This window comes from Phascolarctos cinereus, unplaced genomic scaffold (assembly GCF_003287225.1).
Source record: "Phascolarctos cinereus isolate Bilbo 61053 unplaced genomic scaffold, phaCin_HiC Scaffold_1;HRSCAF=81, whole genome shotgun sequence".
NCBI lineage: Eukaryota > Metazoa > Chordata > Mammalia > Diprotodontia > Phascolarctidae > Phascolarctos > Phascolarctos cinereus.
In genome coordinates this window covers 270,458,917-270,473,004 of record NW_027555514.1, presented here as the reverse complement: position 1 = coordinate 270,473,004, position 14,088 = coordinate 270,458,917, and the positions used below count along the sequence as shown (strand labels likewise).

Here is a 14,088-nt window from a genome sequence, read left to right as displayed (position 1 = left end):
CCATACTTGATGGCTAGGCAGACTTCTGTGGCTCTACTAGGGGAGTTGGAGTGAGCTAGACGCTTTTCGTTTACTTAAACGATTATTCTGTCTGTTGATTTTATGGGGGAGGCAGCTGGTGGCTGAATGCATAGAGCCCGGGACCTGAAGTCAGGAAGACCTGAGTTCAGATGCAGCTTCTGGCACACTTTCTAGCAAGTCACTTACCCTGTGTTTGCCTGCTGGAAGGACCCACCGGCTCTGTGGGGAAGGAAATGGCAAACCACTCCAGTACCTTTGCCAAGACAACCCCACGGACAGCATTGGTGTGCTATGGTCTGTGGGGCCGTGAGGAGTCAGACACGACTGAATAATGAGCACTGACGACAGCAACAACACCGAGCAGGTTATTTCTGCTTTGTAGTGTAAAATAATGTTTTAATTTTGACAGTAATGCTGGCAAACTGAACCTATAAAAATACGTTTCCTTCACGACTGGATTAAGAAGTAGTTTTTAGGCTTGTGATTTTTAAATTCAAGACTCACTGGAAAGGCTATTGCCACATGTGCTGCCCTGGTATCTGTGTCCATTCTTCAGCCCAGAGTTTCTGTCTACTTTGTCAGAGAAAGATAGCACACATTTAGTTGGTTGAGAGTCTTCAACTGGTATGCAGTTTGACATTTTATTTTCTTTTAACGTATTCATCTAGGTCTGTTCTATGGAATACTTTGCATTGGGATGGCTGCCTTGGCATCATTAATGGGAGGTCTGTTACAGGTAACATACATTTGTAGTTATATAGAAGAACTAGTGTTAGGTAGATATAATTAGCTGAATTTTTAACCTAAATTATATTTAAAAATTCTAGCTTCTAGCTGCATTCATAACTGGAAAGCACTCTGGTAAGAAGAAGGCATTCCCAAGAATACTCTGTAAATGTGAAATAACAAAAATAGAGGCTCTATGGAACAGTTCCTTCCAGTAGGTCCATGGATTGTAGTCTGGGACCAGCCATTTAAGCCGTTTTTACACCTGTGTGTCAGCAATAAAAAATATCAAGTGCCTAATAATGTGTGGAATCTTGTTAGGTTCTTACAGTTGAAACAACATAGACCAGCTCATTGTTTCTAGAAGCTAACACCTGACAGAAGCATCAATATATACACATTTAAAAAGGACACATTAAACTAATATGTGAATGGAACATAACATATTGCTATCAAATTATTGGTGAAAGGAAACAAGCATGCAATTAGGATGCATAGCTTAGAGATGGGATTAGAGTTTTATATGTAGACTGGATAGGCAGAGGGAAGTACTTAGCTCCATTCAATTCAGGAAAACTTTGTAAACAGAGAAATTTTACATACTTCTAAAAAATTAATATTTTTCTCAATTACATGTAAAAGCAATTTTTAACATTTGTTTTAAAAACTTTTGAGTTCCAAATTCTCTTCCTTCCTCCCTCCTCTCCTCTGTCCCTAAGATGGCAAGCAGTTTGTTATAGATTATACGTGTACAGTCATGCAAAACATATTTCCGTTTTAGTGATGTGAAAGAACACACAAAAAAAGAACAAGAAAGAAAAATAAAGTGTTAAAAAGTGTGTTTCAGTCTGTCCTCAAACTCCATCAGTTCTTTCTTTGGAGGTGGATAGCATTTTTCATCATGAGCCCTTTGGAAATGTCTTAGAATGTTGTATTTTTGAGAAAGTCTAAGTCATTCACAGTTAATCATCATATAGTATTCCTGTTACTACGCACACTGTTCTCATTTCACTTTGCATCTCTTCACATAAGTCTTTCCAGGTTTTTCTGAGAGCATCTTGCTTGTCATTTCTTATAGCACAGTAATCTTCCATCACAGTCATTTACCACAACTTGTTCAGCCATCCCGCAATTGATAGGCATCCCCTCGATCTCCAGTTCTTTGCCACCACCAAAAAGAGATGCTGGAAATATTTTTGTACGAATATCTTAAGAGTGACATTGCTAGTCAGAGGGTAGGCACAGTTTGATAACACTTTGGGCATAGTTCCAAATTGCGCTCCAGGATGGTTGGATCAGTTCACAATTCCACCAACTCCACCAGTGCTTTAGTATCTCAGTTTTTCACATCGTCATTTTCCTTTTCTGTCATATTAGCCAATCTGATAGGTGTGGAATGGCACCTCAGAGTTGTTTTTGATTTAGAGCATTTTTAAAAATGTAAATATACATAGGTTTGATTTCTTTGTCTGAAAACTGCCTGTTCATATCCTTTGACCATTTATCATTTGGGAAGTGATTTGTATAAATTTGATTGAGTTCTCTATGTATTTGAGAAATTAGGCCGCTATCAGAGAAGCTTGCTGTAAAATTTTTTTCACAGTTATGATTACTATGTATTTTCCTCCATCATATTCCTCCTCTCACCCTATTTATCCCACTCTCACTCTCTCCTTTCACTCCTTAAAAGTGTTTTCCTTCTGACTACTGCCTCTCCCAACTTGCCTTCCTTTCAGATAAGAATTCAAGTGCTTCCTGTGCCCATCTTCCCTTCCACTGTATAGATAAGCTCTTTGTCACCTCTTCCATGTGAGATAATTTACCTCATTCTAACTCTCCCTAGTATCAATTTTTTTCCCTACCTCTCCCTAGTACATTCCTCTTTCTTACCCCTTAATTTTACTTTTTTAGATATTCCGTCATATTCAAGTCAAACCCATGCTCTCCTTCTAAACGTCATGATAAAATTCTTAGGAGTTGTGAGTATTGTCTACTTGTGTAGGAATGTAAACAGTTTAGATTTATTTAATCCCTTGTGATTTCTCTTTCCTGTTTACCTTTTTATGCTTCTCTTGAGTCTTGTATTTGGAAGTCATATTTTCTTTTCAGCTCTGGTTTTTTCATCAGGAATAATTGAAATTCCTCTATTTCATTTGATGTCCTTTTTTTCCCCCCTGAATGATTATATTCAGTTTTAGATTTCAAAGACTTTAGAAAGTTGGAAAAACCCGTTTAATGGATGAGAAGAGGAATAATTCCAAATAAGGCAAAAATTTAGAATGAGTTATAAATCTCTATCTTTAGAACACTAAGTAAAAATTTCTCTTGATTATTGAACATAAATGAAATGAATTTTCAGGTAGAGCAGTGAGACTAGGGGATTTTTGTTTCCTTTGTATCTGAAGCCCAAATGCTCTTTTACAAGTATCAGTCTTTCTCTACTCTACCTACTTGCTTCTTAGCTATATCACATTATCATTTCATGATGGGTTTTAGGCCTTCACCTCTTACGGGCATATGAAATTGAACTGGCTTGTGGGAGTAGGAGTGGTTAAATTTGGACCCCAGGTCCTGTTTCAGAAGTAAGATGCAATTTATGGTCAAAATGAAATTTGTAGTAGATACATTATGCCTCAGCCTGGTAAGCAACTAAATATTCTGGTCCACAGGTGGGGAACCTATGACCTCCAGGCCACATGTGGCTCTCTGGGTCCTTAAATGAAACCTTTTGACTGAATCTAGGATTCCCACCCCTGTTCTGGTCTGTGTATTTTCCATGATACCTGCCCATATAAGATAATCTAAAATTAGAATTGTTCCACTAAAATTGAAACTTTACCTTAAAAATGAGTAGGTTAGCCAATGTCTGTGTTTTTCCTTTTGTACAGAGTCATTTTTCATTTTAATTAAATTCAACGAACACAATCCCTTTGTTGCAGTCTCAGAGATTTCACTCTAGGACCGAGGCACAGGACAGGATTATCTGGAATGAATTCACAAACTCAAGCAATCTTTAAGTCAAGTTGGCAAATAGTTTATTGTTACGCATTTCAGCAGGCAAAGACTCTTAAGGAACCTATAACCTAATAGGAATGATGCTAAAGCTTATTATATAGGAAAAGCAGTGAATTATGTGCCAAGTATGCTAATTAGGTGATAACATGTAACCTTGGTCACAGGCATCATTCACTACTGAAAATTGGGGAGTAGGTTCCTAAGGGGTGTATTTTTGTTCTGTTATGTCTGTGACAAGATAGCTTTGGGAGTTGATGTCTATAACTTGACTTCTGGATTGTACATGATAACTGTGGGAATCAGTACATGATAATTTTGGTGATACAAGATAGTACAAGGGAAATTCTACAGAGGTCAGCTTATTCTTGTAACAAGGAGAAATAGTGAGATAGTTTACTTTAGTGGGCCCACTTCTGAATTATTGCCAGAGGTAGGGGTCTTTGGGCTGTAGGGAAATTGCCAAGGATAGTGTTTCTGAGTCCAGGGAGAAATTGGGGTCCAAGCACAAGCACCTAAACACCCCATCACCTTTTGTGGACTTGTTTAATTACCATGGTAAGTTGTATGATTGCTCTTATGCAGGGTAATTGCATTTCTATCTTAGTGCTAGCCATGGATATTAGATTTCACTAGATGATTATTCAGCTGTAAGTTCAGAATCACTTTTAACCAACATGGTGGGCTAAAAACACACCATGGTTTTCCTTTTCTAGTTATGTCATAAGTGCTAGAGCAGTGTTTTAAAGGAAATGCTCATCAAGAGCTTCCATAGCATTGTTCTTTTTCTTCCAGTGATGAAAAAGCATTTGGCTTTCAAATAGTCCTTCTTTCTTACATTGCTTGTCTTTTTGTTCAAGGCTAGCACTAAATATGGAATGTAACTACCTCATAGAAGAGCAATAATTCAGTATGTAGTAGGGATTAGGGAAGCCCCCCAAAGTATTGCCCAAACACCAGACTTCTGGCAGTTACTGAACTCTCAGGGCCACTTTGTGAGCTGATTCAGATGGTATAGAAAAGATTCAAACACTTTCAGAAGATTTCTTAAGTTCAGCTGAGTGGTTTGGTTCTAGATTGCCCCTGAAGATGTCAGCCAAGTTGGAATTGATATGTGGACTTTTGAACACTTCGGTCAGAGGATATTTTAGCTCTTGACTGTTAGAGATAAGTCCAAGTTATAATGAATCTACTTTGTACTTAGATTTGTTCTAGCATTCTAGAGAATCTCCAAGTAGATTGGAGATTCCTGAGGATATCTTGAGGTGGTTAGAAATCCTTATTCTCAAATATTCAAGGCTGTTTTTTAAAAAATCAGGACCTGCCTATTAAAGATTTTTATGCTTTACCAACTGTATGGGATCTATTACAGAACTAACCAAGTGGGTCACATCTTGATACCTCATAACATTCTGATTGCATTGATTTTGGAGAGTATGAACTCTGTTGAAGTCAACAGGGGAACCTAGATTTGAAGAGTACTTTTTAGGTTATTTTGAGGAGCTCTGAAACTGTTCTGAGGTCTGGATGTATAGCTGGTAGGTAATTCACATCCAGCATGTACTTACCTGCCATACTACTGTTAACCGTTATGTGAAGCTACCCAGCAGTTGATATATTTGTGAGAATTTTCTTGGTTGGATCAGATTGGAATTAGGTATGTAAATTTGTAAAAATATACAAGGAGTAGTTGGAAGTATATGAATGAATGGGCTCCCCACAAGAAACAACATAGTGGGAAGAGGAAAGAAAACCTGATGCTCTTGGAGAACATCCCCATTTAATTATTATTATTTTTTAACAATTTATTTATTTATTTTTAGTTTTCAACATTCACTTCCATAAGATTTTGAGTTTTAAATTTTCTCCCCATCCCTCTCTTCCCTCCTCCCCAAGACGGCGTGCAGTCTGATATAGGCTCTACTTACACATTCATATTAAGCATATTATAGCAGTAGTTGTGATGTAAAGAAGAATTAGAACTAATAAGAGGAACCACGAGAAAGAAGAAATAAAACAACAAAAGAAAAGGAGAGCAAATAGTACGCTTTCATCTGCATTCAGACTCCAAAGTTCTATCTCTGAATGTGGATAGCTTTTTCCATTATGAATCTTTTGGAGTTGTCTTAGATTCTTGCATTACTAAGAAAAGCTAAGTCTGTCAAGCTCAGTCATCACACAGTGTGGCTGTTATTGTGTACAGTGTTCTCCTGGTTCTGCTCACTTTACTTGGCATCAGTTCGTATAAGTCTTTCCAGGGTTTTCTGAAGTCTACCTGCTCATCATTTTTTATAGCACAGTAGTATTCCATTACATTGATGTACCACAACTTGTTCAGACATTCCTCAATTGATGGGCATCACCTCAATTTCCAATTCTTTGCCACCAAGAAAAGAGCTGTTATAATTTTTTTTTGTACATGTGGGTCCTTTTCCCATTTTTATGATCTCTTTGGGATACAGACCTAGAAGTGGTATTGCTGGGTCAAAGGGTGTGCACAATTTTATAGCCTTTTGGGCATAGTTCCAAATTGCTCTCCAGAATGGTTGGATCAATTCACACTTCACCAACAATGCATTAGTGTTCCAATTTTCCCACATCTTCTCCAGCATTTATCATTTTCTTGTTTTGTCTCGTTAACCAATCTGATAGGTGTGATGTGATACCTCAGAGTTGTTTTGATTTGCATTTCTCTAATCAGTAGTGACTTAGAGCTTTAATTTCTTCCTCTGAAAATTGCCTGTTCATATCCTTTGACCATTTATCAATTGGGGAATGACTTGTATTCTTATAAATTTGACTCAGTTCTCTATATATTGTAAAAATGAGGCCCTTATCAGAAACACTGGCTGCAAAAATTGTTTCCCGGCTTTCTGCTTCCCTTCTAATCTTGGTTGCACTGGCTTTGTTTGTGCAAAAAATTTTCAATTTAATGTAATCAAAGTCATCCATTATGTATTTCATACTGTTCTCTTTCTCTTGTTTGGTCATAAATTCTTCCCTTCTCCGTAGATCTGATAAACTATTCCTTGCTCTCCTAGTTTGCTTATAATATTGGTCTTTATATCTAAATCATGTACTCATTTTGATTTTATCTTGGTATATGGTGTAAGATGTTGGTCTATGCCTAGTTTCTGCCATACTCTTTTCAGTTTTTGTTAAATAGTGAGTTCTTTTCCCAGAAGCTGGAGTCTTCGGATTTATCGAATAGTGGATTATTATGGTCATTGAAAGTCCATATTTAATTATTAAGGGAATTAAGCAGAAGTTGCCAAAAGAAATACTCCCTGAAGGGCTGCAGTAGTAAGTGAGGGTAGTTAGAGGCCTTTCACCTAACTTGGGCTTCTATACCACTTTCTTACCTTGGTCTTTCTGTAACCATTAGGATGCACAATGGAGCACTGGGCACAGAGTCAGGAGTGGCATTGTATGTGTGACTAAACCTTTCACAACTGTAAAATAGGGACAAAAAATGTCACCTGCCTGCTAGGGGTGTTGGGAGGGTTCAGTGAGATAAGAGTACATGTAAGCACATTGTAAATGTTGAAGCAGTCTTTGGATGTTGACTGTCATCATCATTCATGTTTGTGCATACCCAGGTCCAAAGTTAATCAGCTGAAGGACTGCTCATGAATATCTTAACTGCCACCTAAAAATAAGCAAAGCAGTAGACATTAAGCTCGTTGAGCAAATGTTTCATTTTTTTTTTTTTTTTGCTTTTAGGCAATTGGGGTTAAATGACTTGCCCAGGGTCACACAGCTAGTAAGTGTCAAGTGTTTGGTTTGAGGCCGGATTTGAACTCAGGTTCTCCTGACTTCAGGGCCGGTGCTCTATCCACTGTGCCACCTAGCTGCCCCTCAAATGTTTCATTTTTGTGTGTGTGTATGGGTATCCCCAGAAGCTAACATGGTGCCTGGCACCATAGTAGGTGCTTAATAAATGCTTGTTAAATTGAATTGACTTAAGAAATCTACTAATCATAGCATTTTAGAAGTTTTATTGATAACATATGTCATTATCCATCTTATAACTTATTTCAGATAGGAAACAATTTTTACAGCCAGTGTTTGTGATAAAGGCCTCATTCAAATTTATAAGAATACAAGTCATTCCCCAGCTGTTAAATGGTCAAAGGATATGAACAGCAGGCAGTTTTCAGAGGAAGAGACTGAAGCTATCTAGAGTCAAATGAAAACATGCTCTAAATCACTATCGATTGGAGAAATACAAATTAAAACGGCTCTGAGGTACCACATCACACCTGTCAGATTGGCTAATATGACAGAAAAGGAAAATGGTAAATGTTGAAGAAGATGTGGGAAAATTGGGCCACTAATGCATTGTTGGTGGAGTTGTGAACTGATCCAGCCATTCTGGAGAGCAATTTAGAACTATGCCCAAAAGGCAGTCAAACTGTACATAACCTTTGGTCTAGCAATACCACTACTAGGTCTGTATCCAAAGCTATCATACAAAAAGGGAAAAGGACCCACATGTACAAAAGAATTTATAGCAGCTCTTTTTGTGTGGCAAAGAATTGGAAATTGAGGGGATACCTATTAATTGGGGAGTAGCTGAACAAGTTGCAGTATATGATTGCGATGAAATACTATTGTGCAATAAGAAATGATGAGCAGGCAGATTTCAGAAAAACCTGGGAAGGCTTAGATGACCTGAAGGTGAGTAAAGTGAGCAGAACCAGGAGAACATTGTATACAGTAACAGCAACATTGTGTGATGATCAGCTATGGTAGACTTAGCTTTTTTCAGCAATACGATGATCCAAGACAATTTCGAAAGACTCATGATAGAAAGTGCTATCCATATCCAGAGAAAGAACTATTGAGTCTGAATGCAGATTGAAGTATACTACTTTTGCTTTTTTTTGTTTTTTTGCTTTTGTGGCTGTTTGCCTCTGTTTCTTGTTACAACATGACTAACGTGGAAATATGTTTGCATGATTGCACATGTATGACACATATCAGATTGTGTGCCATCTTGGGGAGAAGGAATGGGAGGGAGAAAAAAAATCGGAGCTCAGAATTTTACAAAAAATGAATGTTGAAAACTGTCCTTACATGTAATTGAAAAAAATACTGTTTTTAAAACGAGTATAATGAGAACATGAGCTAATGCAAAACAGAGTAAGCAGAACCAGTTTAACAATATATAAGATGAGTAAAGCCACTTTAAAAAACACCCAATAAAATGAAATTAAATGTTCTATAGTTATAAAGATTAGCCTTGATTGTAGAGAACAGTCTTTGCAAAAGTAGATCTGGGAAACGATGAGTACAGAATCTTGCATATACTGTCAGGTATGGTTGATGGGTTGATTGAGTGTTGAACTGCCTTTTTTCTCTATATTAAAAAAGGTAAAACTTACTGGGAGTATCTAAGCAAAATAGAAGTTCTGAGTGGGTCACATAGGTTTTAAGGTAGATTTAAAAAAATGATAATGGTTAATAATTTTGCCAGGTCCATATTCAGAAAAGATCGTGATGTGTAAACAAAAGGCTTCAACAAAACTTTAAAAAGCAAAGGGTGTAAGAATATTTTTAAATAAAATATTAAATGAACAGTATTTAAATTTTAATGTATGAATATAGTAAAACAAATTGCTCTGTGAAACAATGGCTACGAGGAGTTCAGAGAAGCATGGAAAAGACTGACATGAACTGATAGTGAAGAAGCACAAACTGGAAAACTATATGCATAATTACTACAGCTTGAAAAGATATACCAACTGGCATAAACATTCTGTTGCTTTGCATAAAGTGAAGAATCCATAGAAGCGGCAAATGAGAGTTGCCAGTTTTGGTTAACCTTGTGTCTTTGACTTAAAATTTGGAAATGAAAACTATGCATATGTAGCTTTCCAGTTTTTAATTAGGCGTAATCATTTTTGTTTCATGTGAAAATTTATGTGTTAATTTGTCCTGCAAGTAGAATTCTTTGGGAATTTTTACTTTGAGTCTGTAAAATGACTAATCTGTTTATTTTATTCTGTTCTTAGGCAGCACTCAGCATATTTGGCATGATTGGAGGGCCTCTCTTGGGCTTGTTTACTCTGGGAATTTTAAACCCTTTTGCCAATTCACTTGTAAGTATTGGTAGATGTACGTTTTGCTTTTACCATGACCACCTTTTTAAGTGTGCAACCCTCTGCAAGGTCATCTGATTGACTTACAGTAGAAAATAGTGAAATTTCAAAATAATAGATGAAAACTCCTAACACTTTGAGAAACCGTTTTGGGAAGAACTGATGTGCTTCCACTTCATGTCCTTGCGGTTTATTCGTGGAATCTATTAATAGAAGTGTCTTTAATGTTTTATACGTCCTTTACTACTTTTCTTCCCAAGAAATTGTTATGCAATGTAATAGACTGAAAAGGAAAGCACTGGGAAACTACTGGGATGAGAGTTCCTTAAAGAAACTCTGCTTTCTCAGAACTCCAAACATTGCTCTTAATGCATGCTTGCTATTGTCTTGAAAACTTAAACTCTTTCTTGGTTATGGTCGCATCTCAGCATGTGATTTGTTTAGGCTCACATTTATCAGAGATAGTAACACTGATATACAAGGAAGTCTACTGTCTGGATGTTTTCATTATAAGATATTCTAAAAAGTAAACAAAAATGTGTGTACTTTTAAAAATGAATAAATGTAAATTATTTGTTTTTTAACCAGCCCAAAGAAAATTTTTTTGTTTTGATTGCTTAAATCATGATACTGGGATAGAGAAGGAATCATAGAATACTAGAATGACTGCTAAATTGGACTTAACTTTAATATTGAAAGAATTTTTTACTTAACTTTTTTTAGTTCACATTCACGAATTCTTGAGAGGAAAGGCAGAAAGAATATAGAAAACATTAAAGACATTTCTAATAGAGGATTATATGAAAGGTTCAGATAGAAGCTGATCAAATTGCATGAGGTATTGCATGAGACCAATAGAAAATGGGCTAATGTTGTGACTTGATTGTGACTAGTTGAAGGGATATCATGTGGAAGAGGGATTAGAATTACTTTGTGTGGGTTCAGAGAGGGAGAGCTTGGCCCAATAAATGTATGTTGATTGGTTGACCAGTGGGTAGAAATGAGAAAGACAAATTATTGGCTAAATATAGATAGCATGGACTTCCGGTGCCAAGAAGGTTAAATGAGGCAGGAACTCGCCTGAGCCCTCGCAAATTCCCCTCCAGAGAACCTTGAAAAATGCCTCAGAACCAGTTTTGGAGCTGTGAAGCAGCATACTAGCCCAAGATACCTTGGAGGGTCACCAGGAAAGGTGTATCTCATGGGGGAGGGAGGGGAGTACAGTCAGTGAGCTATGGGCTGCACCCCAGGTGGGGCAGCAGTGAGGCCCCAATCCCTGAGTCAAGATACCAGCAAGACCCTGCCAGCAGTGCAAAGGATCACTTAGGCCCCTGTCCCTGGGGCAGGCCAGCAGCCTTGTTGCACCCCCCCCCTCCCCCGGTGCTAGCCAGCAGCAAGGCACCATCCCTGGAGTAGGCCAGTGGCAAGGCTTCACCCCTGGGACAGGCTAACAGTGAGACGACCCTCCCCGCCCCCCAACCCTGGGGCTAGCCAGCAGGGAGTCTCTGGACCCCATACAAGCCACCAGAAAGGCCCCAAGCCCCTACATAAGAAATTGGGACCGTGCCCTCTATACTCCAGGAGTAGCGCACAACCTTTACATAAAGTACAAAGTAACAAAATAAATTTTAAAAAAATCCCCCTAAAAAGCAAAGAACCTGACCAGAGTAAGGTACTATGGTGACAGGGAGGATCAAAGCACAAGAGAACAACAATGTCAAAATGGCCACGTGTCCAAAAAGAACTCATGGAAGAGTTCAGTTTTTTTTTTTCAAAAGCAAATATGAGAAGTAGAAGAAAAATTGGGAAAAGATATGAGAGTAATGCAATAGAATCATGAAAAAAAGTCGACAGCTTGGTAAAGGAAGCACAAGAAATGGGAAGATATCAAAAATTTGCTGAAGGAAAGAACTCCTTAAAAAATAGAATTGGCCAAATGGAAAATGAGGTACAAAAGCTCACTGAAGACAGTAATTCCTTAAGTAGAATTGGGCAAGTGGAAGATGATGATTTTATGTGACATTAAGAAATGATAAAACGAAATCAAAACAATGAAAAAAAATAGAAAATGTGCAATTTCTCATTGTAAATATAACTGATATGGAAAATAGATCCAGAAGAGATAATTTAAGAATTATTGGACTACTTGAAAGCCATGATCCAAAAAAAAAAAAAAAACAGGGCGATTTCAGAAAAACTTGGAAAGACTTACATGAACTGAAACAGACAAGGTTTAAGTAGAAGCTGGATAGACATTTCTTGGGGATGCTGGAGAAGTGAGAGTTGGTCTAAGTGACTTCTAACACTGTCCAAATCCAAGATTCTATGATTCTGTAGCCAGTGTTGTAAAACATTGTTCAGATTTTCTTAACTTTAAAAAGCATGGTTTTGGGCTTAAAAATAAGAACAGTTTCCTTTTTTCAATAATGGGTGTAAAGGTTGGTTTTCTTCAAAGCTCATATATATACTTTTTCAATTAAAGCAGCAAGTGCTTTGGATCCAGATTTCGGTTCTTAAAAAAAATAGGTACAAATGTGAGATTATGCCATGAAATCATTTTTTTACTGTTTTGTAAAGACTGTGTTACCTTTTTCAGCCAGATAGGCATAACTGATTTCTGATTTGAATTTTTTCCTTTGAGAACGTAAAGGTGATTTTCCCATCAGATGACTGTTGTTTTATAGTCCAACAGATTTTTTTCTGGCCTAGAACTCATTCATTTGTTCTACAGTAAGCAAACAGACCACTTCTGCCTTCTCATGAGGCTTTTACATTGTTAAAAGTGTCATTGTATTGTCACTGTGGAAGCCATCCTTGGTGGCTTGGCTCTCTGGCCAGAGTACACCAGCCCCTCGGGGCTCTAGACAACACATTTGTATTATCTATATGTGAAAGTGACGACAGCTTGGTGACAAGATTTGGTGATTTTTGTTCTTGGGTATGAATATACTTTTCTTTATTCATATTTCACATGATGACTTTTTTTTTACACTGTCCAGTAGTTCTGAGAAATGGAAGATAGAAAGGAGATAGTTAAATATTTATGAAAATCACATGTGATATCATAGCTAAGAGGGACCTTAGGCATTATTAACTGGTCTAATCCTTCCATTTTATAGGTGACATAACTGAGGCTCAGAGATATAGTTAATTTTTGGAACTGGAACTTGATCCTAGGTTTTCTCACTGTCAGTTTAGTGCTTTTTTCATTCTCTCAAACTTCCCTCTTTCTAACAGGTTTTAACCTGGGAATCAGCTCTTGTTTTACATTATAGTATTATAAGAGATTTTATTTTAATTTTTCGTTTTAGTAAGATGAGCATATTTGACTTAAAAGAGCAGAGAATGCTGTGGAACCAGGAAACGTGGGCTCAAAGATTAGCTCTTGGTAGTCATCTACTGTGTGACTCTAATAAAGTCATGTCAGCTCTCTGACCTTCAGTTTCTTCACCTAGAAAATGAGAATAATTATACCTAGATTACAGAATTGCTGTTTGCAGGGAGCTCTTTGCAAATCTTAAAGCATTGTATAAAGATAAGGTTTTTTTTTTTTGTGCTGTTAGTGGAAGGAATTTTAGATTTGAGTCAGGTCCCCTGGTTCAAGTTCTTGCTCTGACGCTTACTAGTTGTGTTATTGTGGGCAGGTTTACTCATCAGAATGGAGATCATAATACTTGAACTACGTCTGTGAAATTGTCAGGAGGAAAGTGCTTTTTATATCTTAAAATGCTCTATATTTATTACCTATAGGATTAGCTATCATCTTTTAAAAGGTCAAATCTTTGTACAATTGTCCATCTTACAGTTATGTTTTTGGATTCTCCTTTCCAAAGAAAAATTTCTTTGTTTTGTTTATAAAGCACTCTTTTTTTGCAGGGCTCATTTATTGGTCTTATTGCTGGATTCACTGTTTCAATGTGGATTGGCGTTGGGGCTCACTTCTATCCTCCACCTCTTGAGAGAACGTTGCCATTACCCCTTTCAGTTGCAAATTGTACTGTAACTAGAAACACACATTTGGATTGGACCAAGTTCCCAGAACATCCATTCTTAAGACCGTGGAAAACTAGTGATTTAAAAAGGTATTTAAAAAATCTTAATGCAAATATTGTCATATATTTTTTAAAAAGTGTACTAGAGGGGCAGCTAGGTGGCGCAGTGGATAGAGCACTGGCCCTGGAGTTAGGAGGACCTGAGTTCAAATCTGCTTTCAGACACATAACAC

The 14,088-nt window shown here is 37.2% G+C and overlaps 1 protein-coding gene across 1 annotated transcript in view; it reads left to right on the top strand.

Annotated features, from left to right (window-relative positions):
- LOC110205608 (sodium-coupled monocarboxylate transporter 1-like) overlaps positions 1–14,088 on the top strand; it is an 88,178-nt gene that overhangs the window by 56,472 nt on the left and 17,618 nt on the right. Inside the window, exons 10-12 of the mRNA XM_078150427.1 lie at positions 690–757; positions 9,777–9,863; positions 13,740–13,945. Of these exons, the coding sequence (XP_078006553.1) occupies positions 690–757; positions 9,777–9,863; positions 13,740–13,945 (361 nt within the window). The remainder of the gene's footprint in view (positions 1–689; positions 758–9,776; positions 9,864–13,739; positions 13,946–14,088) is intronic.